A 21,745-nucleotide genomic window follows, 5' to 3' on the forward strand; every position below is an offset into this window, starting at 1 on the left:
GACGGCGCGAAACGGCCCCTATCCCGACCGATTCAGGGCCCGATAATGGGCTAGGAGCGGTGCCGCGTCATTTACATGCGCCAGGCCTTGTCGCCGCGTAAAGGCGGCGCCCCATAGATGACGCGGCCGGCGCCGCATAACTGGCGTCACCCGCGCATGCGTGGTTGCCGTCCTCTCCGAGTCCGCCCCAGAAGAAGATGTCTGACGGATCTTGCGGGGCTGCGGAAGAAAGGAGGTCCACCTTCAGAGAGGACGGCCCGACGATCGGTGGGCACCGATCGCGGGCCAGACCCCATTTGAGACACCCGCCGGTGCAGGATTCCCCCCCCCCCCCACAGCGTTCCTGCGCTGTTCCCGCCGGCAGCGACCAGGTGTGGACGGTGCCGGGGGGAACCCGCCGTTTTGGCCTGGCTGCTCGGCCCATCCGGGCCTGAGAATAGCAGGGGTGCCCGAGAATCGCCATTTTGGATGTCTCGGGCGATTCTCCGGCCTGCGCCGCGCAGAACTCGACGGGGCCGTTCTCGCCGCTTGGGAGAATCGCGGGAGGGCGTCGGACCAGCGTCGCGGGAAAATTCGGCGACCCAGGCGATTCTCCCAACCGGTGCGGGAGCCGAGAATCCCGCCCACTATCTATTTGAGTCTCAGGCCGTCTTTTACTTTGAGGAAAACGATCCACCTTCACAATTTACTTGTCTTGCTTGCCAGCAGCGAGAAAATGGAAGAAGCTCTCCTCCAGTATTTGGTGCCAAAAGCATGTACATAGAGGGCGCGTCATGTTGTGTATGTGCAGGGCGTGTGACCTGCTATCTGCTGCCGCTTCTGGGCAGATGACTGCACACAGCCTCATTTCTTTTAATTTAAAAAGCTGCCATTCTTAATTTAAGACCATAAGACATAGGAGCAGAATTAAGCCACTCGGCCCATCGAGTTTTCACTAAAGTGGTTTCACTAACGTGGATCAGGTGTAACGGCATTGGGGGCGGGGTCTCCCATTCGATCCAAGGGGGGGGGGTCTCCCATTCGATCCAAGGGGGGGGGGTCTCCCATTTGATCCAAGGGGGGGGGGGTCTCCCATGCGATCCAAGGGAGGGGGGTCTCCCATGCGATCCAGGGGAGTGGAGCGGGTCTCCCATGCGATCCAAGGGGTGGGGGGTCTCGCATGCAATCAGGGGGGGGTGGGCGGTCTCCCATGCGATCCAAGGTGGGGGGGCTTCCCAGGCGATCCAAGGCCCCTGATGATGGGGCTCTGGGCAGGGTAGTACACTGGCACCCCTGATGCCACCTGGGCCCCTTGGCATTGCCAACCTGGCACCTTGGCACTGCCACTCAGGCATCCTGGCAGTGCAACCCTGGTACCTACAGCTCACAATTAGCAGTCAAATCCAGCACAAACACAATATCTTAGGCCTCCCAGCACCTTCTTTAAGTATGTTTATGGGCAGTGAGGGAGGTGTACAGGCAGGTGTATGGGCAGCAGGGCAGGTTCATGGGGGGCAGGTGCATGGGCAGTAGGGCAGGTGCATGGTCAGCAGGGCAGGTGCATGGGCAGCAGGGCAGGTGCATGGGCAGCAGGGCAGGTGCATGGGCAGCAGGACAGGTGCATGGGCAGCAGGGCAGGTGCATGGGGGGCAGGTGCATGGGCAGCAGGGCAGGTGCATGGGCAGCAGGGCAGGTGCATGGGCAGCAGGACAGGTGCATGGGCAGCAGGGCAGGTGCATGGGCAGCAGGACAGGTGCATGGGCAGCAGGGAAGGTGTATGGGCACTGAGTTTGGTGTACGGCCCGTGAGAGTGGGCAACTGTATGGACAATGTGAGCAAGCAGGTGCCCGGCAGTGTGGGCGGGCAGGGGTCTCCGCAGTGGAGGCAGGCAAATGCACTGGCAGTGTGAGCGTGCAGGTGTACGGGCAGTGGACATGGGCAGGTGTACGGGCAGTAGGAGCGGACAAGTGCCCAGCAGTGTGGGCAGACAGATGCCAGGTTGTATGAGCGGGCAGGTGCACAGGCATTGGGAGTGGGCAGATGCACAAGCATTGGGAGTGGGCAGATGCACAGGCATTGGGAGTGGGCAGATGCACAGGCATTGGGAGTGGGCAGGTGCACAGGCATTGGGAGTGGTCAGGTGCACAGGCATTGGGAGAGGACAGGTGCACAGGCATTGGGAGCGGGCAGGTGCACAGGCATTGGGAGCAGGCAGGTGCACAGGCATTGGGAGCGGGCAGGTGCACAGGCATTGGGAGCGGGTAGGAGCACAGGCTTTGGGAGTGGGCAGGAGCACAGGCTTTGGGAGTGGGCAGGAGCACAGGCTTTGGGAGTAGGCAGGAGCACAGGCTTTGGGAGTAGGCAGGAGCACAGGCATTGGGAGCGGGCACGCACACTGGCATTGGGAGCGGGCAGGTGTACGGGCACCAAGAGCAGGCATGCGCACAGGCAGTGTAGTTCTACAATTGCCTTTACTTCCACCCTAGGCTGATGCTGAATGTTTCCCACATTTTTAAGAGAACTTGATAAATTATAGTCGGTGTGATTTATCTCCGATTCTTTAGAGTAATTATTATCAAACTGCAAAGAATCTCCAGTGAATAATGAATCAACCCAATATGTCAATCAATTTTACAAATTATCACTCTGTTGTGATTGGAATGTTTTTGTAGTGTGATATCTGCAATTGTTCTCGGATCTAAGTTTGTATAATTAGTCTGGATTCATTTAAACTTAGTCCAAACTTGCCTGTTCCACTGATTAATTTTGCCAAATTAAACTATACGAGCATAATATTTTCGATGATATCCATTTCATCTGATACACATTTTAACAGTTAGATTACGCAGGCCTTGTTATAAATATTCAATGTGCAATGAATTCAGATTTCAAATTCTGATTTATTTCCTTTGTTCAGTCTGCAGATCTTTTCATGTCTTTGGTTTTTGACCTCCGGGGCCTTTCCCTAGGTGCCCTCCGAGACCTGTGGCAGCGAGCGCTATTCAAATGCCGGGATAACTGGTAAGAAGTTCAGGCCTCGGGCAAAGGGCCTGTAGCTGAAACGGTAACTGATATGTTAGTTTTGCTTTAATATGGTGCTTTAATATGGTGTCAATACTTGTACCTTTGGGAGGTCTGGATGCACTGCGTTATTACAGTGAGGACGATGAAGCTGTGAGGGACCTAACCGTAGCTGCCACATGATCCCTTAGATTTTCCAGCCACTTATTGTGGCCTGTGGACATTTTTGTGGTGACCTGTCTTTGTCACATCTACTTTACAGGGCAAACTGCCACCTACCAGCATTCCACTGACGTAACATCTGGAACACATTCAGCTCCTCCATTACTGACCACAGCACAGGGCTTCTAAAGCACCACATCCTTGAAATCAGGCCAGGAGACACTTACACATTTCCTGCTCTGGAGTGAACTTAACTATCAACAAAGTAAGAAGACTAAAGTCTGGAGCAGGTCACCTCTTCATCCCCTCTCCAGTGGAAAGGAGGCATTAGCGAGACAAGAGAAGCACCTTTCATTTAAAAAATAAATTCCCCTCAATGAAAAATGGCCTCCTTGCAGGCTGTGGGACTGTTGCATCATCCCCAGGGCCTTCATGAAGTCAAAGGCTTTAGACTTATTTTTCTGACCACAGAAGCAGGGCTCTGGGTGCCCAGATTCTTTGAAGGAGAGGAAGGATTGAGTCGATGCTCTTCGGAGAGGCAGACTGTCCACTACATCATTCAGGACGCCTCCATTCAGGGCACGAATATGAGTCCCTGACTGGAAATCTGAGCATTGGTTTGCAGTTCCAACCATGCTGCCCCCACTTGCAAGGAAAGTGCGCCAAACTGTGGGGGCACAATGGAACGGTGTGTGTGAAAGTGCAGTGGTGGTGCACACTGCTTGCGGATTGGCAAGTTCCCCATTTAGCTTTGTGCATTGTTTGATGCATTTCCAAAGAAATGTGCTCCGAAGCAAAGAGTTCACCCACCTTCACTTTGGTCCAGAGAACAGGGGCGAAATTCTCCCCCAACGGCGCGATGTCCGTCGACTGGCACCCAAAACGGCGCCAATCAGACTGGCATCGCGCCGCCCCAAAGGTGCGGAATGCTCCGCATCTTTGGGGGCCGAGCCCCGACATTGAGGGGCTAGGCCGACGCCGGAGGGATTTCCGCCCTGCCAGCTGGCGGAAACGGCCTTTGTTGCCCCGCCAGCTGGCGCGGAAATGACATCCCCGGGCGGCACATGCGCGGGAGTGTCAGCGGCCGCTGACAATTTCCCACGCATGCGCAATGGGGAGAGTCTCTTCCGCCTCCGCCATGGTGGAGGCCGTTGCGGAGGCGGAAGGAAAAGAGTGCCCCCACGGCACAGGCCCGCCCGCGGATCGGTGGGCCCCAATCGCGGGCCAGGTATACCGTGGGGGCACCCCCCGGGGCCAGATCGCCCCGCGCCCCCCCCCCCCCCCCCCAGGACCCCGGAGCCCGCCCACGCCGCCTTGTCCCGCCGGTAAATACCTACTTTAATTAACGCCAGCGGGACAGGCAATTTCTCGACGGGACATCGGCCCATCCGGGCCGGAGAATCGAGCGGGGGGGCCCGCCAACCGGCGCAGCCCGATTCCCGCCCCCGCCCAGTCTCCGGTACCGGAGACTTCGGCAACTGGCGGGGGCGGGATTCACGGCGGCCAACGGCCATTCTCCGACCTGCTGGAGGATCGGAGAATGACGCCCCTGGTTTGAGGGAAATGAATGCCATCTTTGACTTGGATTCAGACCTCACTCCATGCAGCTGGATAGATGCTCCTGGATCCAACCAGGATCATCCACATCGTACACTCCCGGAAAGAAACCACCAAACTTTGTTAAGTTTTGCCCACATGTCTTTACATTGTCACCCTTACTGCTCTGACTATAACGTCAGCCTTTATGGTTAAACATGGCCCTTTAAGAGCTGCACCTAATTCGCAGACGAAATGCTGTGAATCAACCATCCCTGTTCAAAATAGGGGGTTGATTATATGGAAAATCTTTGACAGTCGACCTCTTTATGCTGTGGGCAAGAGTGTGCCCAAGATATGAGCCAGCGCAAGACCATTTTCACTGGGATCATATAATTGAGCCCCTATTATCTTTCTTCAAATTATGAAATATCTTTATAAATAAACAGCATACTCAATCACGCACAGGATGAATCATCTTTCACTTTGTGGTTCATAGAATCAACAGTGCAGAAGGAGGCCATTCAGCCCATCGGGTCTACTCCAGCCCTTGAAAGAGCACCCTACTTAAGCCCACTCCTCCACCCTATCCCCATAAGCCCACCTAACCTCTGGACACTAAGGGACAATTTATCATGACCAATCCACTTAACCTGCACATTTTTGGACTGAGGGAGGAAATCAGAGCACCCAGAGGAACCCCATTCAGACACGGGAAGAAAGTGCAAACTCCACACAGATGGTCACCTGAGGCCGGAATTGAACCCGAGTCCCTGGTCTGTGAGGCAACTGTGCTAACCACTGTGCTGCCCATATGGGATGGCAATGCATATGGAGTAACCTGCCTGTGATCTTAATGGGATTTTACCAGGTGAAAAATCATGGCCCGGTTGGGTAAGAATTCCAAACCGGTAGAACTATAGAATTCCTACAGTACAGAAGAAGGCCATTTGGCCCATCAAGTCTTCACCAACTCTCTGAAAGTGCAGCCTACCGAGGCCCACTCCCCGACCCTAACCTAGTAACCTCACCTAACTTACATATCTTTGGACTGCGGGAGGAAACTCCACGGAGCACCCGGAGGAAACCCACGCAGACATAGGGAGAACGTGTCAACTCCACACCCAAGGCCGAATTGAACCTTGGTCCCTGGCACTGTGAGGCAATGGTGCTAACCGTGCTGCTCAGCTACTGGCACAGCCAAGGCAAACCATCTCCCCTCATGTTCTTTTCAGAGGGTTTTGCCCTGTTTAGAAGTTAGACTAGAACCGCAATTTAACTAATTTTTAAATGATCAGAATGAAGTGGTCGAAATCTGACCGCTTTATACCCTCAGCACAAATACTCTCCAACTGACAAAGCAACTTCCTTCAAGTATTTGCCTACAAACAAGCTCCAAGGCTTTCCCCATTCAACGCAATCTGAACCATAGCAGCCTGTTCAATGTGACTTTTATGAGGCTTAATTTTGGCAGCTATGTTTTCAGTAAGATTTCTGTCGTTTAGATAGCTATTCTGCTACCACTGAGGAATTCTGCCAGCAACAACACACATATCTCTGGGTGAGAACTTCTTCTAGTTATCCATTGGAAAGTCAAATTAAAAACAATAATGTGCAGGCTCCCGTGGCTCATTGTCCTGGCAATCAGCTTAAAGCTTTTGAGATTATTATTTCTCCTTTGGGAGTTTACATTTGTGTACATCTGCAATTCAGTATTATAGTCACGTTCCTGTGCAAGTAACACCAGCCACATTTCAAATTACAAATCTGGAAATAGTCATTGCAAGCAACGAGGCGCCTTCGGGCTGGGGAAACACAATTCCTGAAATGAGGACCTTCTACATCACTTGCCCTCTTCCGAATGCGGGATGGCACCTCAATTGTAAATGAATAGACTTTGTTAAATCGAAAACATAGTTGGGGTTAGAAAGGAATAGAATATTTAACAATAAAAACAAGAATCAAATCACCCTCTGCGTTTATCTAATTCCAGTTCACATCACAATAAGATCGAGTTAATGAAGCTGCACTCCAGGCTGGGTGCCACACTTGATGGCAATGCAGATCAGAGGATTGAAATTGGTGGCCGAACCACTTCTGTCAATTAAAATAGTGAGTGTCATGAAGCAGGCACTAACTTCCCTGCCTGACTCTCTAAACTATATTCTTTCAAGCATGAAGGAAGGTGTTGTGGTTGTTGGGAGGTCAGTTGTCTCAAACCCAGGACATCACTTCAGGAGTTCCTCAGGGCAGTGTCCTAGGCCCAACCATCTTTGGCTGCTTCATTAATGGCCTTCCCTCCATCATTAGGACAGATATGGGCATGTTCGTAGTTGACTGCAAATGTTCAGCACCATTTGCAACTCCTCAGATACTGAAGCAGTTGATGTCCAAATGCAGTAAGACCTGGACAATATCCAGGCTTGAACTGACAAGTGGCATGTAACATTCGCGCCACATAAATGCCAGGCAATGACGATCTCCACCAAATGAAGATCTAACCATTACCTCTTGACATTCAATGACATTATTATTGCTGAATCCCCGCCACTACCAATATCCTGGATTACCATTGACCAGAAACTGAACTGGATTAGGCGCATAAATAATATGGCTATAATTGCAGATCAGAGGCTAGGAATACAGCATCGAGTAACTCACCTCCTGACTCCCCAAAGCCTGTCCACCATCTACAAGACACAAGTCAGGAATGTGATACAATACACCCCACTTGCATAAGTGTAGCTCCAAAAATACTCAGGAAGCTCAATACAATCCAAGACAAAGCAGCCTGCTTGATTGATACCACATCCACAAACAAACAAAGAACAAAGAAATGTCCAGCACAGGAACAGGCCCTTCGGCCCTCCCAAGCCCGTGCCGACCATGCTGCCCGACTAAACTACAATCTTCTACACTTCCTGGGTCCGTATCCCTCTATTCCCATCCTTTTCATGTATTTGTCAAGATGCCCCTTAAATGTCCCTATCGTCCCTGCTTCCACCATCTCCTCCGGTAGCGAGTTCCAGGCACCCACTACCCTCTGCGTAAAAAACTTGCCTCGTACATCTACTCTAAACCTTACCCCTCTCACCTTAAACCTATGCCCCCTAGTAATTGACCCCTCTACCCTGGGGAAAAGCCTCTGACTATCCACTCTGTCTATGCCCCTCATAATTTTGTATACCTCTATCAGGTCTCCCCTCAACCTCCTTCGTTCCAGTGAGAACAAACCGAGTTTATTCAACCGCTCCTCATAGCTAATGCCCTCCATACCAGGCAACATTCTGGTAAATCTCTTCTGCACCCTCTCTAAAGCCTCCACATCCTTCTGGTAGTGTGGCGACCAGAATGGAACACTATACTCCAAGTGTGGCCTAACTAAGGTTCTATACAGCTGCAACATGACTTGCCAATTCTTATACCCAATGCCCCAGCCAATGAAGGCAAGTATGCCGTATGCCTTCTTGACTACCTTCTCCACCTGTGTTGCCCCTTTCAATGACCTGTGGACCTGTACTCCTAGATCTCTTTGACTTTCAATACTCTTGAGGGTTCTACCATTCACTGTATATTCCCTACCTGCATTAGACCTTCCAAAATGCATTACCTCACATTTGTCCGGATTAAACTCCATCTGCCATCTCTCCGCCCAAGTCTCCAGACAATCTAAATCCTGCTGTATCCTCCGACAGTCCTCATCGCTATCCGCAATTCCACCAACCTTTGTGTCGTCTGCAAACTTACTAATCAGACCAGTTACATTTTCCTCCAAATCATTTATATATACTACAAAGAGCAAAGGTCCCAGTACTGATCCCTGTGGAACACCACTGGTCACAGCCCTCCAATGAGAAAAGCATCCCTCCATTGCTACTCTCTGCCTTCTATGGCCTAGCCAGTTCTGTATCCACCTTGCCAGCTCACCCCTGATCCCGTGTGACTTCACCTTTTGTACTAGTCTACCATGAGGGACCTTGTCAAAGGCCTTACTGAAGTCCATATAGACAACATCCACTGCCCTACCTGAATCAATCATCTTAGTGACCTCCTCGAAAAACTCTATCAAGTTAGTGAGACACGACCTCCCCTTCACAAAACCGTGCTGCCTCTCACTAATACGTCCATTTGCTTCCAAATGGGAGTAGATCCTGTCTCGAAGAATTCTCTCCAGTAATTTCCCTACCACTGAAGTAAGGCTCACCGGCCTGTAGTTCCCGGGATTATCCTTGCTACCCTTCTTAAACAGAGGAACAACATTGGCTATTCTCCAGTCCTCCGGGACATCCCCTGAAGACAGCGAGGATCCAAAGATTTCTGTCAAGGCCTCAGCAATTTCCCCTCCAGCCTCCTTCAGTATTCTGGGGTAGATCCCATCAGGCCCTGGGGACTTATCTACCTTAATATTTTTTAAGACTCCCAACACCTCGTCTTTTTAAGTCACAATGTGACCCAGGCTATCTACACCCCCTTCTCCAGACTCAACATCTACCAATTCCTTCTCTTTGGTGAATACTGATGCAAAGTATTCATTTAGTACCTCGCCCATTTCCTCTGGCTCCATACATAGATTCCCTTGCCTATCCTTCAGTGGGCCAACCCTTTCCCTGGCTACCCTCTTGCTTTTTATGTACGTGTAAAAAGCCTTGGGATTTTCCTTAACCCTATTTGCCAATGACTTTTCGTGACCCCTTCTAGCCCTCCTAACTCCTTGCTTAAGTTCCTTCCTACTTTCCTTATATTCCACGCAGGCTTCGTCTGTTCCCAGCCTTTTAGCCCTGACAAATGCCTCCTTTTTCTTTTTGACGATGCCTACAATATCACTCGTCATCCAAGGTTCCCGAAAATTGCCGTATTTATCCTTCTTCCTCACAGGAACATGCCGGTCCTGTATTCCTTTCAACTGCCACTTGAAAGCCTCCCACATGTCAGATGTTGATTTGCCCTCAAACATCCGCCCCCAATCTATGTTCTTCAGTTCCCGCCTAATATTGTTATAATTAGCCTTCCCCCAATTTAGCACATTCATCCTCGGACCACTCTTATCCTTGTCCACCAGTACTTTAAAACTTACTGAATTGTGGTCACTGTTACCGAAATGCTCCCCTACTGAAACATCTACCACCTGGCCGGGCTCATTCCCCAATACCAGGTCCAGTACCGCCCCTTCCCTAGTTGGACTGTCTACATATTGTTTTAAGAAGCCCTCCTGGATGCTCCTTACAAACTCCGCCCCGTCTAAGCCCCTGGCACTAAGTGAGTCCCAGTCAATATTGGGGAAGTTGAAGTCTCCCATCACCCCAACCCTGTTGTTTTTACTCTTTTCCAAAATCTGTCTACCTATCTGCTCCTCTATCTCCCGCTGGCTGTTGGGAGGCCTGTAGTATACCCCCAACATTGTGACTGCACCCTTCTTATTCCTGATTTCTACCCATATAGCCTCACTGCCCTCTGAGGTGTCCTCTCGCAGTACAGCTGTGATATTCTCCCGAACAAGTAGCGCAACTCCGCCTCCCCTTTTACATCCCCCTCTATCCCGCCTGAAACATCTAAATCCTGGAACGTTTAGCTGCCAATCCTGCCCTTCCCTCAACCAGGTCTCTGTAATGGCAACAACATCATAGTTCCAAGTACTAATCCAAGCTCTAAGTTCATCTGCCTTACCCGTAATACTCCTTGCATTAAAACATATGCACTTCAGGCCACCAGACCCGCTGTGTTCAGAAAGTTCTCCCTGTCTGCTCTGCCTCAGAGTCCCACTGTCCCTATTCCCTCGTTCTCCCTCAATGCTCTCACCTTCTGACCTATTGCTCCCGTGCCCACCCTCCTGCCATACTAGTTTAAACCCTCCCGTGTGACACTAGCAAACCTCGCGGCCAGGATATTTATGCCTCTCCGGTTTAGATGCAACCCGTCCTTCTTATACAGGTCACACCTGCCCCGGAAGAGCTCTCAGTGGTCCAGATAATGGAAACCCTCCCTCCTACACCAGCTGTTTAGCCACGTGTTTAGCTGCTCTATCTTCCTATTTCTAGCCTCACTGGCACATGGCACAGGGAGTAATCTCGAGATTACAACCCTCGAGGTCCTGTCTTTTAACTTTCTGCCTAGCTCCCTGAACTCCTGCTACAGGACCTCATGCCCCTTCCTGCCTATGTCGTTAGTACCAATATGTACAACGATCTCTGCCTGTTTGCCCTCCCCCTTCAGGATGCCCTCTACCCGTTCGGAGACATCCTGGACCCTGGCACCAGGGAGGCAACATACCATCCTGGAGTCTCTTTCACGTCCACAGAAGCGCCTATCTGTGCCCCTGACTATAGAGTCCCCTATTACTATTACTCTTCTGCGCTTTGACCCTCCCTTCTGAACATCAGAGCCAGCCGTGGTGCCACTGCTCTGGCTGCTGCTGTTTTCCCCTGATAGGCTATCCCCCCCGACAGTATCCAAAGGGGTATATCTGTTCGAGAGGGGGACAACCACAGGGGATTCCTGCACTGACTGCCTGCCCTTTCTGGTGGTCACCCATTTCTCTGCCTGCACCTTGGGTGTGACCACATTTACATAACTGCGATCTATGACGCTTTCCGCCACCTGCATGCTCCTAAGTGCATCCAATTGAAAGGAAACATTCACTCCCTCCACCACCGATGCACAGTAGCAGCAGTATGTATTATCTACAAGTTGCACTTCAGCAATTCATCAAGGCTCGTTATACAGAACCGTACAAACCTACAACCACTACCATCTAGAAGGACAAGGGATACATGGAATCCCCACCACCTGGAGGTTCCCCTCCAAAGCCACTCACCATCCTGACTTGGAAATATATTTTCAATATATTTCTTCACTGTCGCTGGGTCAAAATCCTCACCTCCCTCCCTAACACAGCAGTGGGTGTACCTACACCACATTGACGGCAGTGGTTCAAGGCGGCAACTCACCACCATCTTCGCGAGGGAAATTAGGAGTGGGCAATAAATTCTGGCCCAGTTAGTGACACCTACATCCCATTAATGAATTTTGAAAATAGATCCACACTGTGAGCCTCATCACAGAATATTTAATATTATAATCTCGTTATGATTCTCATAGAGACTCGTAATTTTTAAACTTTTAATTTAACAAATGGTGAAAAAGCACTATTGACTAAACACTATTGTGTAGCCAATTTAAACTTTAAACTACAGAAATTAGCCTTCCCCTTGTATACTTATCACCTATCTTACACGCCATGGAATTGCAGTCCTTTTAGCAAACAGTTCCAGTTGCTCCCAGTTTCCAGTTAATTGCTTTCTTTTTATTTTCCCAGACCGGTAATTTCAAATCCCAGAATTGACTTTCACTGTGGCAGTTCCATTGGAACATCTTTCCCTCTATCCACTAACTAGGAGAATCTTCCAGTTTCCTTTATATCTTCATGAACTCGGCCTCTTCAATCTGTGTTTCATGTGGTGAACAATAAATTCAGCAGTTTCTCAGCTTCAGATGCAGGACAGGCTTTCTGCCTTTCACATGGCTGCAGACCAAGCCAAACAAACTGTCGTCTGTCAGTGATATTAATTGATTTATAAGGAAGCCGATACCCTGATCTCAAAATGGCTTTCTCTGTCCTCTTCCTATGGCAACATGAAACACATTAACCTTGCATCCAGGTGGAAATGCTAATTAGATAACTTTGATTCAAACTCCCTTTCATCTTTGAAGTAAATGGGCCATTTACAGCACAGCTGTTTACAACCCGATACTAACAACACCTTTCTGAGACTTTGGGAGACTCCAAGTATACTCACGGCATACAGTGAACTGCTGCCACTGTCTCCAATCATAATCACCTTGCACATTCTTTTCATTAAAGCAATCTGAGCTTTCCTTTGATCTCTAACAATCAAACCACCAAGGTTTATTGTCAGGCAGATGACAGGAGAGGTCATATGACCCCACTTCATTTAAAGCCGCAGTCCCAAAATATGATCCTAGAAACCTCAAACAAGCTACTCTTAAATTCCTGTTTGATACATGGTTACTGCATCTGTTGCATCACATGTCGCATTAGATGTAACACTCACTCATTTTGCTTTTAAATTTCACCTGTAATATAAAGTGTAGTCAACATTTCTGATTTATAATCAATAATGCTTATGATACTGACTCTCGTCATCTTCTTCTCAGCAGCCCTGATTATTTTGGCGCTTCTGATGCTCTCCATACAAGAGCTATCTCTGAATGATTTATCTTTAAGAGTCTAAGCTTCATTGCAATTGGCAGTACCCTTGCTTTGGGATCAGAAGTACCACCTCCTGGTATTGGATTACATATGAATTGTTCCCATAACAGACTTTGTGCAGTTGTGTTGCATGGAAAGAAGGCAGTTAGGGGATAAGAAAGAACAATTTGCATTTATTTAGCACCTTCCCAAGATGAATGAGCAGTTCATTTGTTGTTTGTGGTGTTGGTTAACAGAGAGAAATAATGGTCAGATCTCCTTTGAATAATAAAATTGGATCTTAGCCTTCATTGAATCACCTGAATCAGTGGGTGAACGTATCATCTGAAGGATGACATCTCTGAAATACGAGTTTCCGAGCACTGTGCTGGCATGTCGTCTTAGATTGGGAACTCAAACTCCTAGTAAGGAGCTCAGATCCCAACATTTTATTCCTTGACTAGCTTGGTAACAACGAGGTTAAAGTAAAAGGCTCATGAAGAAGAATTAAGAAGAAGGATATAAGTCTCTGTTACTTGTACATTTGAACATGTCCCTCTTTTGACCTAAAGATAGAGCATTTGGTTACGGATAAGCAGATAATTGTTGTTGCTCACTTTTTGATATGAGTGCCAGTTATTATAATTTAACACAATTGGGATTTGTCTAATTGTTTGCTTTGTTTGGTGGAGCCGGCAGCAACTATTCAACTTTGCAGCTGAAGCCAAAGCTTGGGTAAATCGAGCGAGACACTTGACAAGACGGATTTCTTTTTTTCTATTTTCGCTTGAAATTACTGTTGGCAGAAGTAAGATTGCTTAGACTTCGGGGGTGTTTTTGAGCCCGCATTAGCCAACAATGAGGACGGCGACACAGTGCGTCCTTAGTGGGAGCTGGAACGTGGGTGGGGGGAGCTGAATGCAGATGGTCACCATTGGGGTCAACTGTGAGGTACCTGAGTGGGGTTCCATGAGATGCCATGAGATGTAAGTGAATGGTGGGGGACTCAGGAATGGGTTGCATCCCTGCCTCATGAGGCTTGAAGACCTTCTCACTGGGGAAAGGATGGCTGCAGTGTGAATAGAACCCTACACTCGGGCAGCAGTGTGAGGACAAAGAGGAAAAGCTGCCGGGAAGTTCAAATTCACTTGTCAAGGAATTAGTATGGGGAGGATGGATTGGATTGGATTGGATTTGTTTATTGTCACGTGCACCGAGGTACAGTGAAAAGTATTTTTCTGCGAGCAGCTCAACAGATCATTAAGTACATGAGAAGAAAAGGGAATAAAAGAAAATACATAATAGGGCAACACTACATATACAATGTAACTACAAAAGCACTGGCATCGGATGAAGCATACAGGGTGTAGCGTTAATGAAATCAGTCCATAAGAGGGTCATTTAGGAGTCTGGTGACAGTGGGGAAGAAGCTGTTTTTGAGTCTGTTCGTGCGTGTTCTCAGACTTCTGTATCTCCTGCCCGATGGAAGAAGTTGGAAGAGTGAGTAAGCCGGGTGGGAGGGATCTTTGATTATACTGCCCGCTTTCCCCAGGCAGCGGGAGGTGTAGATGGAGTCAATGGATGGGAGGCAGGGTCGTGTGCTGGACTGGGCGGTGTTCATGACTCTCTGACGTTTCTTGTGGTCCTGGGCCGAGCAGTTGCCATACCAGGCTGTGATGCAGCCTGATGGGATGCTTTCTATGGTGCATCTGTAAAAGTTGGTAAGAGTCGATGTGGACATGCCGAATTCCCTTAGTTTCCTGAAGAAGTATAGGCGCTGTTGTGCTTTCTTGGTCGTAGCGTGGATGTGGGTGGACCAGGACAGATTGTTGCTGATGTGCACACCTAGGAATTTGAAGCTATCAACCATCTCCACCTCGGCCCCGTTGATGCTGACAGGGGTGTGTACGACACTTTGCTTCCTGAAGTCAATGACTAGCTCTTTAGTTTTGCTGAGGTTGAAGGGGAGATTGTTGTCATTACACCAGGCAACTAGGTTCTCTATCTGCCTCCTGTATTCGGACTGAATCGTTGATCGAGATCTGACCCACTACGGTCGTGTCATCAGCAAACTTGTAGATGGAGTTGGAGCCAAATTGTGCCATGCAGTCGGGTGTGTATAGGGAGCATAGTAGGGGGCTAAGAAAGCAGACTTTTGGGGCCCCAATATTGAAGACTATTGTGGAGGAGGTGTTGTTGTTTATCTTTACTGATTGTGGTCCATGGGTCAAGAAGCCTCGGTATCATGGTTACCACTTCCCTGAAGCATATGATTGCTGCAGATGTACATTGAGGCAGTTATAAAGGATGTGTCCGTGTAACAAAGCTATGTTTTATCCCTGATGCAGCATGTGTATGTGGATCTTTGGGCAGGAAATCACAGAGGTCTATGGTAGATTGTCATGTAAAATGGGAGTGATAGAAACAGGGCTTCCCTAACAAGTACAGGTCCAGATCTGGGCACAGCAATAGATGTGGAAAAGAAATAGCTGAGATATTTGTATCTTCAGTCATTTGGCCCATACAAACTGGCTCATCATTGTATTGTCCAAAGAAAAGACCTGCTCCTGTCTCTCTGTAATGTGCAACTTCAAAACTGATAGAAACCAAGGTTAATGAACTGAAGTATTAGTACAGAAGAAGATTACAAAGATGAAACTGTGACGGTCTAAACAGTAGAACCGGTAAATATATGGAGCAAATTTATAATCGTCTAAAAAGGAATAATTTGATTAGGGATCGTCAACACAGTTTTGGGAAGGGTAGGTCGTGCCTCACAAACCATATTGAGTTCTTTGAGAAGGTGACCAAACAGGTGGACGAGGGTAAAGCAGTTGATGTGGTGTGTATGGATTTCAGTAAAGCGTTTGATAAGGTTCCCCACGGTAGGCGATTGCAGAAAATACGAGGCATGGGATTGAGGGTGATTTAGCAGTTTGGATCAGAAATTGGCTAGCTGTAAGAAGACAGAGGGTGGTAGTTGATGGGAAATTTTCAGCCTGGAGTCCAGTTACTAGTGGTGTACCACAAGGATCTGTTTTGGGGCCACTGCTGTTTGTCATTTTTATAAATGACCTGGAGGAGGGAGTAGAAGGATGGGTGAGTAAATTTGCAGATGACACTAAAGTCGGTGGAGTTGTGGGCAGTGCGGCAGGATGTTGCAGGTTACAGAGAGACTTAGATAAGCTGCAGAGCTGTGCTGAGAAGTGGCAAATTGAGTTTAATGCAGAAAAGTGTGAGGTGATTCATTTTGGAAGGAGTAACAGGAAGACCGAGTACTGGGCTAGTGGTAAGATTCTTGGCAGTGTGGATGAGCAGAGAGATCTCGGTGTCCATGTACATAGATCCCTGAAAGTTGCCACCCAAGGTTGATAGTTTTGTTAAGAAGGCGTATGGTGTGTTAGCTTTTATTGATAGAGGGATTGAGTTTCGGAGCCATGAGGTCATGTTGCAGCTGTACAAAACTCACTTTAGATTGGTTTCACAGGTCGGCGCAACATCGAAGGCCGAAGGGTCTGTACTGCGCTGTAATGTTCTGTGTTCTATGTTCAAAATGCAACCAAGCAGACATAGAAACAAACCTTCCTTCTCGCTTTTAAAAAGCCAGCTTCAATAAAGAGGCTCCCAAGACTCCTTTACAGCGTTTTTTTATATACAGCCATACCCTGTCCCAATGCTGGCACAATGCTTGTTTGCAAGCGTTTGGTGAGCATTTTCTTTAAGGTTAAATACGCATGTTTGACACGTTTTGCTGAATATGTATTGTATCTTTTAATGTCCCATCTATAATGGGGTTTCATTTCAAAATCATACATTTCTTGTTAAACATTTAAATGTTAAGTTTTGATGTGCGCATTTCTAATGGAAGTTGCTGATGTAATCTTGTCACGCTGTAATTACACATGGTCACCAGAGGTTGCACTGCAGTAAATGTGGTATTAATTGCAGAAAATGCTCACTTCATTATATATTTTTACAACATTGGTAACCTTCAGTGTTAGATATTTGATTAATGAATTGGGTGCACTTTGAAACTGAACAGGTTTTAGTGTTGCTAATTGTATTCAGAAAATATGCTTTCTCTACTGAAAGGTTGCAGGTTTAAGTTTAAGAAGAAACAGTATACAATAAATCAGATTGCAACTTTCTTACAACTTGTATGCAAACAAAATTTGGCTTTTGCTTCTATTTAAGGTAAGTTGAGAAGCGATGAAATGACAACTCAGCTCCTGTGTAGCTTCCCAGTCATTACATGTTTATGTTGCAATTCGAAGGCAGTGTGGAGAGAAATGTTTAAAGTGGGGCTCCATTAAATTCCTACAAAGCAGAAGAAGGCTATTCGGCACTGACACTCTTTGAGAGAGCACCCTACCGTAGATTTTCGGTGGGAGCAGTGTCCAGGGGCCTGTCGGAAGGTAAGGTTAACTTTAAAAACTTACCTTGCAGGAGAAGCAGCCTTCAGATTTTCGGCGGGAGCCTCGTCCAGGGGCCTGTCGGGAAGGTAAGTGTTACTTTAAAAACTTATCTTTACATCTGCAGGAAGTTGGCTGTGGGGATTTCTGGGAAGATTTGTTAGTACCTGTATATAAGTTGGCCGGTTGCTAAACCCGAGACACTACACTTGTAGTGTCACCCACCCTTCCACCTCCTCTAACCTAAGGGGTTGAGTGAATACCAGGTAAGCTATTCCTTTCTTTTTCTTGTTTTATCTAGAGGAGATGGCAGGGAAGGCAGTACAATGTTCCTCCTGCAGAATGTTTGAGGTGAGGGACGCCATCAGTGTCCCTGCTGATTTCATCTGTGGGAAGAGCACCCATCTCCAGCTCCTCAGAAACCGCATTAGAGAACTGGAGCTGGATGAACTTCGGATCATTCGGGAGGCAGAGGTGGTCATAGATAGAAGCTTCAGGGATGTAGTAACTCCTAAGAATAAAGATAGATGGGTGATGGTGAGAGGGGCTGGGAGGAAGCAGTCAGTACAGGGATCCTCTGTGGTCGTAAGTAACCCCTTAGTAACAAGTATACCGCTTTGGATACTGTTGGGGGTGGGGGGGGACATACCAGGGGAAAGCCATGGGGTACAGGGCTCTGGCATAGAGTCTGTCCCTGTTGCTCAAAAGGGAAGGGGGGAGAGGAGTAGAGCATTAGCCATTGGAGACACCATAGTTAGGGGGATACATAGGAGATTCTGTGGGAACGAGAGAGACTCGCAGTTGGTGTGTTGCCTCCCAGGTGCCAGGGTCCGTGATGTCTCGGTTTGTGATTTCGGCATCCTTAAGGGGGAGGGGGAGCAGCCCCAAGTCGTGGTCCACATAGGTACCAACGACATAAGTAGGAAAGGGGATAGGGATGTAAGGCAGGAATTCAGGGAGCTAGGGTGGAAACTTAGATCTAGGACAGAGTTATTATCTCTGGGTTGTTACCCGTGCCACGTGATAGCGAGACGAGGAATAGGGAGAGAGAGGAGTTGAACACGTGGCTACAGGGATGGTGCAGGAGGGAGGGTTTCAGATTCCTGGATAATTAGGGCTCATTCTGGGGTAGGTGTGACCTCTACAAACAGGATGGTCTACACCTGGACCACACCTGGACCAGAGGGGTACCAATATCCTGGTGGGGAAATTTGCTAATGCTCTTCAGGAGGGTTTAAACTAGTTCAGCAGGGGCTTGGGAACCTGAATTGTAGCTCCAGTGTACAGGAGGTTGAGAGTAGTGAGCTCATGAGTAAGGTTTCAAAGTTGCAGAAGTGTACCAGCAGGCAGGAAGGTGGTTTAAAGTGTGTCTACTTCAATGCCAGGAGCATCTGGAATCAGGTGGGTGAACTTGCGGCATGGGTTGCTTCCTGGGACATCGATGTTGTGGCCATTTCGGAGACATGGATAGAGCAGGGACAGGGCTTTAGGTATTTCAGTAAGCTCAGGGAAGGTGGTAAAAGAGGGGGAAGGATGGCATTGTTAGTCAAGGACAGTATCACGGTGGCAGAAAGTACGTTTGATGAGGACTCGTCTACTGAGGTAGTATGGGCTGAGGTTAGAAACAGGAAAGGAGAGGTCACCCTGTTAGGGGTTTTCTATAGGCCTCCGAAAAGTTCCAGAGATGTAGAGGAAAGGATTGCAAAGATGATTCTGGATAGGAGCGAAAGTAACAGGGTAGTTGTTATGGGGGACTTTAACTTTCCAAATATTGACTGGAAACGCTATAGTTCAAGTACTTTAGACGGGTCAGTTTTTGTCCAATGTGTGCAGGAAGGTTTCCTGACACAGTATGTAGATAGGCCAACGAGAGGCGAGGCCATATTGGATTTGGTACTGGGTAATGAACCAGGACAGGTGTTAGATTTGGAGTTAGGTGAGCACTTTGGTGATAGTGACCACAATTCGATTACGTTTACTTCAGTGATGGAAAGGGATAGGTATATACCGCAGGGCAAGAGTTATATCTGGGGGAAAGGCAATTATGATGCGATAAGGCAAGATGCATCGGATGGAGAGGAAAACTGCAGTTGATGGGCATAATGGAAATGTGGAGCTTGTTCAAGGAACAGCTACTACGTGTCCTTGATAAGTATGTACCTGTCAGGCGGGGAGGAATTGGTCGAGCGGGGGAACTGTGGTTTACTAAAGCAGTCAAAACACTTGTCAAGAGGAAGAAGGAGGCTTATGTAAAGATGAGACGTGAAGGTTCAGTTAGGGCGCTCAAGAGTTACAAGTTAGCTAGGAGGGACCTAAAGAGAGAGCTAAGAGCCAGGAGGGGACATGAGAAATCTTTGGCAGGTAGGATCAAGGATAAGCCTAAAGCTTTCTATAGATATGTCAGGAATAAATGAGTGACTAGGGTAAGAGTTGGGCCAGTCAAGGACAGTAGTGGGAGTCCGAGGAGATAGGAGAGGTGCTAAATGATTATTTTTTGTCAGTATTCACACTGGAAAAAGACAATGTTCTCGAGGAGAATACTGAGATACAGGCTACTAGACGAGAAGGGCTTGAGGTTCATAAGGAGGAGATGTTAGCAATTCTGGAAAGTGTGAAAATAGAGAAGTCCCCTGGGCCGGATGGGATTTATCCTAGGATTCTCTGGTAAGCTAGGGAGGAGATTGCTGAACCGTTGGCCTTGATCTTTAAGTCATTTTTGTCTACAGGAATAGTGCGGGCAAAGTCTTGGAAAGGTTTATAAGAGATAGGATGCATGATCATCTGGAAAGGAATAATTTGATTAGAGATAGTCAACACAGTTTTGTGATGGGTAGGCCGTGCCTCACAAACCTTATTGAGTTCTTTGAGAAGGTGACCAAACAGGTGGATGAGGGTAAAGCAGTTGATGTGGTGTATATGGATTTCAGTAAAGCGTTTGATAAGGTTCCCCACAGTTGTCTATTGCAGAAAATACAGAGGCATGGGATTCAGGGTGATTTAGCGGTTTGGATCAGAAATTGGCTAGCTGGAAGAGGACAAAGGGTGGTGGTTGATGGGAAATGTTCAGCCTGGAGTCCGGTTACTAGTGGTGTACCACAAGGATCTATTTTGGGGCCACTGCTGTTTATCAGTTTTATAAATGACCTGGAGGAGTGCGTAGAAGGATGGGTGAGTAAATTTGCAGATGACACTAAAGTCAGTGGAGTTGTGGACAATGCGGAAGGATGTTACAAGCTACAGAGGGACATAGATAAGCTGCAGAGCTGGGCTGAGAGGTGGCAAATGGAGTTTCATGCAGAAAAGTGTGAGGTGATTCATTTTGGAAGGAATAACAGGAAGACTGAGTACTGGGCTAATGGTAAGATTCTTGGTAGTGTGGATAAGCAGAGCGATCTCGGTGTCCATGTACATAGATCCCTGAAAGTTGCCACCCAGGTTGAGAGGGTTGTTAAGAAGGCGTACGGTGTGTTAGCTTTTATTCGTAGAGGGATTGAGTTTCGGAGCCATGAGATCATGTTGCAGCTGTACAAAACTCTGGTGCGGCCACATTTGGAGTATTGCTTGCAATTCTTGTCGCCGCATTATAGGAAGGATGGGAAGCATTGGAAAGGGTGCAGAGGAGATTTACCAGAATGTTGCCTGGTATGGAGGGAAGATCTTATGAGGAAAGGCTGAGAGACTTGAGGCTGTTTTCGTTACAGAGAAGAAGGTTAAGAGTTGACTTAATAGAGGCATACCAGATGATCAGAGGATTGGATAGGGTGGGCAGTGAGAGCCTTTTTCCTCGGATGGTGATGTCTAGCACGAGGGGACATAGCTTTAAATTGAGGGGAGATAAATATAGGACAGATGTCAGAGATAGGTTCTTTACTCAGAGAGTAGTAAGGGCGTGGAATGCCCAGCCTGCAACAGTAGTGGACTCGCCAACATTAAGGGCATTTAAACGGTCATTGGATAAACATATGGATGATAAAGGTATAGTGTAGATGGGCTTTTCAGTGGTTTTGCAGGTTGGCGCAACATCGAGGGCCGAAGGGCCTGAACTGCGCTGTAATCTTCTATGTTCTCTGTTCTAGTGACTCCTATACGAAGGGCTGAATTTAATGGAGGCAATAGGGGTCTCACCCAATGATTGGAGAGCTGGTTGGAACTCCAAGCTGTCACTTTTAGAGTAGGCCCACAGAATTAAGTGTCCATTTGGCACTTAACTGGACAGCGCGGGTCTTCCCCAGGAACAAAGATCCTGGGGAGGGGGAGGGGGCAGAATCCGACCTATTGAGAGCTGCTGGCCAATCAGAGGTCAGTAGCGTGACAGACTGGCAGCACCACTGTGGAGGCAGTGGCTGTTGCTGGTACAACCAATATCCGAGACCGAGCATCTTCCCCCAAGCCACTAGTGAGGGTGGCGGGAGGGTGTCACACAGTTGAG

At 48.0% G+C, this 21,745-nt stretch overlaps 1 protein-coding gene across 1 annotated transcript in view; it reads left to right on the top strand.

Annotated features, from left to right (window-relative positions):
* LOC140394025 (uncharacterized) overlaps positions 1-21,745 on the top strand; it is a 654,493-nt gene that overhangs the window by 135,729 nt on the left and 497,019 nt on the right. The window contains exon 9 of the mRNA XM_072480809.1: positions 2,897-3,000. Within this exon, the coding sequence (XP_072336910.1) occupies positions 2,897-3,000 (104 nt within the window). The remainder of the gene's footprint in view (positions 1-2,896; positions 3,001-21,745) is intronic.

The sequence above is a fragment of the Scyliorhinus torazame genome, chromosome 17, assembly GCF_047496885.1.
Source record: "Scyliorhinus torazame isolate Kashiwa2021f chromosome 17, sScyTor2.1, whole genome shotgun sequence".
Lineage (NCBI taxonomy): Eukaryota > Metazoa > Chordata > Chondrichthyes > Carcharhiniformes > Scyliorhinidae > Scyliorhinus > Scyliorhinus torazame.